The sequence below is a fragment of the Acanthisitta chloris genome, unplaced genomic scaffold (genome assembly GCF_000695815.1).
Source record: "Acanthisitta chloris isolate BGI_N310 unplaced genomic scaffold, ASM69581v1 scaffold5482, whole genome shotgun sequence".
NCBI lineage: Eukaryota > Metazoa > Chordata > Aves > Passeriformes > Acanthisittidae > Acanthisitta > Acanthisitta chloris.
The window spans coordinates 30,624-35,650 of NW_008659858.1; the positions used below are offsets into that span (position 1 = coordinate 30,624).

The 5,027-nt window shown below is 52.2% G+C and overlaps 1 protein-coding gene across 1 annotated transcript in view; it reads right to left on the bottom strand.

Annotated features, from left to right (window-relative positions):
• Positions 1 to 1,033: 1,033 nt before the first annotated feature.
• The window catches only part of PLEKHN1 (pleckstrin homology domain containing, family N member 1), a 22,880-nt gene continuing 18,886 nt past the window's right edge, over positions 1,034 to 5,027 (bottom strand). Inside the window, exons 12-15 of the mRNA XM_009069565.1 lie at positions 4,227 to 4,421; positions 3,565 to 3,822; positions 1,569 to 1,617; positions 1,034 to 1,227 (exon numbers count right to left, since the gene is read on the bottom strand). Coding sequence (XP_009067813.1) covers positions 1,034 to 1,227; positions 1,569 to 1,617; positions 3,565 to 3,822; positions 4,227 to 4,421 — 696 coding nt within the window. The remainder of the gene's footprint in view (positions 1,228 to 1,568; positions 1,618 to 3,564; positions 3,823 to 4,226; positions 4,422 to 5,027) is intronic.

Genomic DNA, 5,027 nt, shown 5'->3' on the forward strand with positions numbered 1-5,027 from the left:
TTCAACTCAGCCTTATTTACACCTTAAATACAGAGAACCTACTCAAACTTTACATGTAAACTTGGATACCCCCTGAAAAAAAAACCCTTAAAATACAATATAATACAGATATTCAAGTACAAAGAGCTCCTGGATTGATTTGTTTGCACCAATGAAAGAACAAAATTAGAGGTTTGGTTACTATGTTTGGTTTGCAGCTTCTTTAGGGAACAAAGGTTAAGTATTTGGTGCCTCAGGTAACAACAGTTGTATTTGCTGCTGAGCTTCTATGTGCTAAAGGATCTGCTCTAAGAAGCTGGAAAATAATAGCACTGAGACTCTGTCCCCTCTTGTTTGTGTCCTGCTCCTGCGGTGGCTCCACTGTGGTTTTGAGCCAGCACTGGCAGCAGAGATTGTCTTGCACAAAGTGGAAAGAAAGTCCTATTCTACCCAGCTTTTTTCCCTCCTCCATCTCTTGTCTGGTAACTCTGATCTTGCAGGAAGACTATCCTATGAGCAGCTATTGCTACTAACATTATACACCATGATGGGACAGGTCTCATGCATCTCTGCAGATTTCAGAGCTCAGTGAAAGAAAGTTTGGCTTAACAGCTCAGGGACCAGTGGATCCTCAGAGTGACCAGAGGGTTTTGGTGGAAGGGAATCAAACTAACCCAACCACCAACCAGCCCTTTTCTTTGGCCTTGAGTGACTTCTCCCTCTGAACACCCAGTCCCTTTTACCTGAGGCAGCCTGATTTTTTTGTTCTCTCTTTGATTTTCCAGGGGCAATGATGTTCCCTAGCCAGGACTGCCACAGGGCATACTCCTTGCAGGACACACACCAGAGGAGGTGTCACTGTTGTACTTTGCCCCCATCCTCAGATTTAGGGGAGAAGTTTGAACCCTGAACCTGCCAGGACATGGGAACAGCCTTTTGTAGAGCAGAGCTCTTCCCTTTGCTTTGTGCACCTTGAGCTCCTCATCCTGAAGGGAAGCCCAGTGAGGAAAGAGTCTGGGGAGGCTTTTCCATGCCTGGCTGTGGAAAGCATCCCTTAGACCTGGTAAATCTCCTGGACAGGAGATGGGGAGGTATGTGGGGTGCCTGGTTCCTTCTCCTCAGCTTCCCACAGGTTGTCATAGCTGTAGTCACTCTGGAAGCTCTGGAGCTCAGCATAGTCGTGGTAAGCACCAGAGTCCCGGCAGGAGCCACTGGCCACTGGCAGGTCATACAAGCCAACATTCCCATCTGCAGGAAAACAGACCAAAGGCATCAGAGAGAGCTCAGTGTTCACCTTCTCCTTTGTCAGCAGAGAGGAAGCAGCAAAAGCACAGCACAGATGCAACTAGATGTGAGCAGAGCAGTGGAAGTTTGCTATGGAAGCCACAATGTGGGGCAGGTGAGCTGTGAGTGGAAGCCACATCAGATGATTCCACCAGACATACAGCAGCAGGGGGAGAGGCTCAGTCCCACCCAGGGAAATAGGAAGGATAAAGGGCATCATCTCTGCTTTGAATGATGCTGGTGGAAACAAACACTGGTGAGACAGGGAGGGCTTCAGCACCCTAGTAGCCCCTTAAGAGTCTCACCTGGTGGGTGCAATGAAGAGCTCAGATGTTCCTCTCGCAGAGAAGAGATCTGGAAAGAAAAGAGATGCATTGATGAAGAAGACATAGCACTGCAGACCTGGCATACCACACCCCAGAGGATCAGCCCTCTGTGGTTTCTCCCTCAATGCTTCCCAGCACAGAGCAAAGGGCTCAGAGCCCTGCAGTGAGCACCCCAGGCCCCTGCACCCCATGTGTTCCCCTGCAGCCCACACAGTGAGGAGCTCCAGGACTGGGTTTAGAGCCTCACCTCTTCCAGGTAAGGAGCATCAGCAGGTCCTCGCAGCTGGTGCCTGTGTGAGGTCGCAGGGATGCTGTAACTGGGAGCTGTGGGCACCTCCCTGCAGTGAGTGCTGGGCAGGGACTGACAGTTCCACTTCTCCAGAGAGAGGTGCTGGGATCCTGGGATTGCTGGGCATCCATTCCCTTGTGCTGGACCTGTCTGTCTGTGGCACTGCAGGAACTAGAGCAAAACAAACCCCACATTGGATACCCCCAGTTGAGAGCTGCTTCCCACCTCTAAGCCAGCCCTGCTGTGAACACAGCTAGGCAAACCAAGGTTTTCCAACTTCCTCACAAATCCTAACACATTCCAGTCCTGAAGGCCTTAGATGGAAAGAGAATGGCTGCAGGTCCCTTGCAATAACCCACAGACAACAGGAGTTGCCCAGGTGTGGGGCAGTAGGATTTACAATAGGGGTTACAGCAGTGACAGGTTAATAGTTGGACTTGATCTTAGAGGTCTCCTCCAACCTTGGTCATTTTCTGAAACCTACTCAAGGGATGCAGGAGGACAGGGAGCAGCCAGGAAGGACCCTCCAAGGGAAGGGAGGATGTCACCAGTCTGGGTGATGTAAGCTACAGGCTCAGAGTCTTTTCCCAAGAGATGCTCAAAGCTAGAATTGTAGCCTTTAACAGGCACTCAGTTATCACAGCTGGAATTTTTTGGGGTGGATAAAGTGGTCTCTGTGTCTGACTCATCTGCAGTTTCTGCAGACTGGATGACATCTCAGTCTCTGCCTTGTCTCGTGGTTTCTGGCTCTTCCTGAGGTTGTTGTGACACTTATCCCCCTGATAAGACAGGGGAAACCTGTTCCCCTCTGACTCTGTCCTGGCTTGAAAACCCAGGGAACTGTGCCGTGCCCTGCCCCACCCTGAAATGCAGGTCTGGAGTTTCCACATCCACCTCCAACTCAGGCTGGGGCAGACAGCAGGAAAAGAAATGGCCTGAGGCACAATTTCTGGAGCTAAGAGCCTGTGTGCTGAGTCAGGGCCAGCTGGAACCAGCAGCAAGCACAGGGACCAGTTCCAGGAAGCAGGAGCCTGCCCCACTGGGAGCACTGGGAGTATTGGGATCATTGTACAAGGGGGAGCAGGGCATGGTTGGCTTCTCCAGGCAGTGGAAGCTGTGAAGGACTAACTTCCCTCCAAGCTGCTCAGCTACAAAGCAGAATTGAAACAGGAACATGACATGTTGTTCCCTATTGCAATTCATCCCCAGGAGAGATTGGAGTGGGAATCTCCCTGCAACTCAAGTCCCAAACGCTGCTCATCCACGTGGGATGATGGGACTGACTCCTGGCTGTGCTAGGAAGGGGAATTCCCTGGGTGTGAGGCAGATAAACACTCCCTGAGAGGAGGGGAACATGGAATCACACTAAGCCATTGATGGACACATGCTGGGAAGCCTTTGGAAGAAGTGTCTGTGTCCTACAAGGCAATAACACTCCACCATTGATGGACACATGCTGGGAAGCCCTTGGAAGAAGTATCTGTGTCCTACAAGGCAATAACACTCCTACTGGTAGTCGTGTTGCCTCAGGAATTAGCACCTCCCAGGGTCCATTTTCCAATGGAAAATGGGCTTCAAGCCTGTCCCAGAGAACCTGCCAGGACACCTATCCCTGCCAGCAGCACTGCAAGGAAAAGGTGAACCCTCCTAGGCAGGAGGATCCATCCCCACCACATCCATCCTTACACTGCCTCGGTCCAGGTGTGCTGGGGGAGCTGTGGGGTGATGCTGGGAGCTGTGTGCTGAGTAGGGCTCGTTGTACACTGGAGACAGGAGGTCACCGTTGGGATTCTCAGGAATGAGGCTGCAGATGCTCCTGTCTGAGTCCTGGCTGGGAAGCTGCTGGTTGCATGGGCCACATTTGCCCTTGGATTTCCTGGCGCTGCCTCCTCTCCGCAGGTCCTGTGTGGGCACTGCTGTTGGCCAGTTGGCTTGTGCCAGGTACTGAAATGAGAAGACAGACCCTGAAACTGGCTCTCCTCAGGCTGGGAACACCAACAGGCATCACCCTGTGCTCAGGTATCAGCATGGTCCTGTGCTGGGTCCCTGCCCCACTCTATCCCACACCCCTGGACATGCTGCCAGGATCAGAGCAAACTCCTGCCCAGTCCATCACCTCCTCCCACCTGTAACCTTTATTTTGGGATCTCCTGACCTTTGAACCATCTCCTTTACCCTTCTGCAATCTGCAGAGCATAAGAGATCCATCTCCTCAGCAGCTTTTTCCTTATCAGCAATGCCAAAGCTGAACCAGGACAAACACAAGCTCCAGGTGTGGATTTGCTACACTGACCACTCTGCAGTGTCCATCCCCACACAAATCCCAGGCTTTTGAGGAGTTCACTTACATGGAGAGGCTGGGAATAGCCAGGGGAGACAGTGTCTTCAACCAGCCTGCCATCAGGCATCAGCACAAAGGACTGTCCATCAGGCAGAGAGCCACTGGTCTGGGACAGGTGTGTCAGGGTGGTCACTCTCCCTCCAGATGCCCAGGAGTTGGTACGTCCATCAGAAGTGAGAGATCCTCTCCCACTGCCAGTGAACTAGGTGGGGAAAAAAATATCATGTAGGAAGAACCTTCTGGATGACCACAAGAACATCCCTCCCCAGCCCCTGTGGTCTGGGCTGTGTCCCCATGCCCAGCAGTTGCCTGGTGGCTGGTGTTTGATGCTATCTCTAGGGCTGAGCAGGCAGCTGAGTCCACCTGAGGTGACTGAGGTGAATCAGGGGTGTTCTCAGTGGAAAAAAGGTGCTCAGGCACCCTACCCCCCATCCTGGTACAGAGCTGGCAGTGTGGGTCTCCCCTTCCTTGCAGGAATCATAGAACATCCTGAGCTGGAAGGGACCCCCAAGGATCATCGAGTCCAAGACCCTGTGAATATCTTTGTGCCATCACCTCACTGCACAGCACTGTCAGGGCTCTGCTTTTGAAGGAATTCAACATAATTTTTCCTATGGAACCACAAAATTTTAGGGGTTGGAATGGAGCTTAGAGATGATCCAGCCTCAATCCCTCTGCCCTGGGCAGGGACACCTCCCACCAGAGCAGGTTGATCAAGGCTTTAACCAACCTGACTTTGAGCACTGCCAGGGTTGGAGCAGCCACAGCCTCCCTGGGCAGCCTGTGCCAGTGTCTCACCACCCTCACA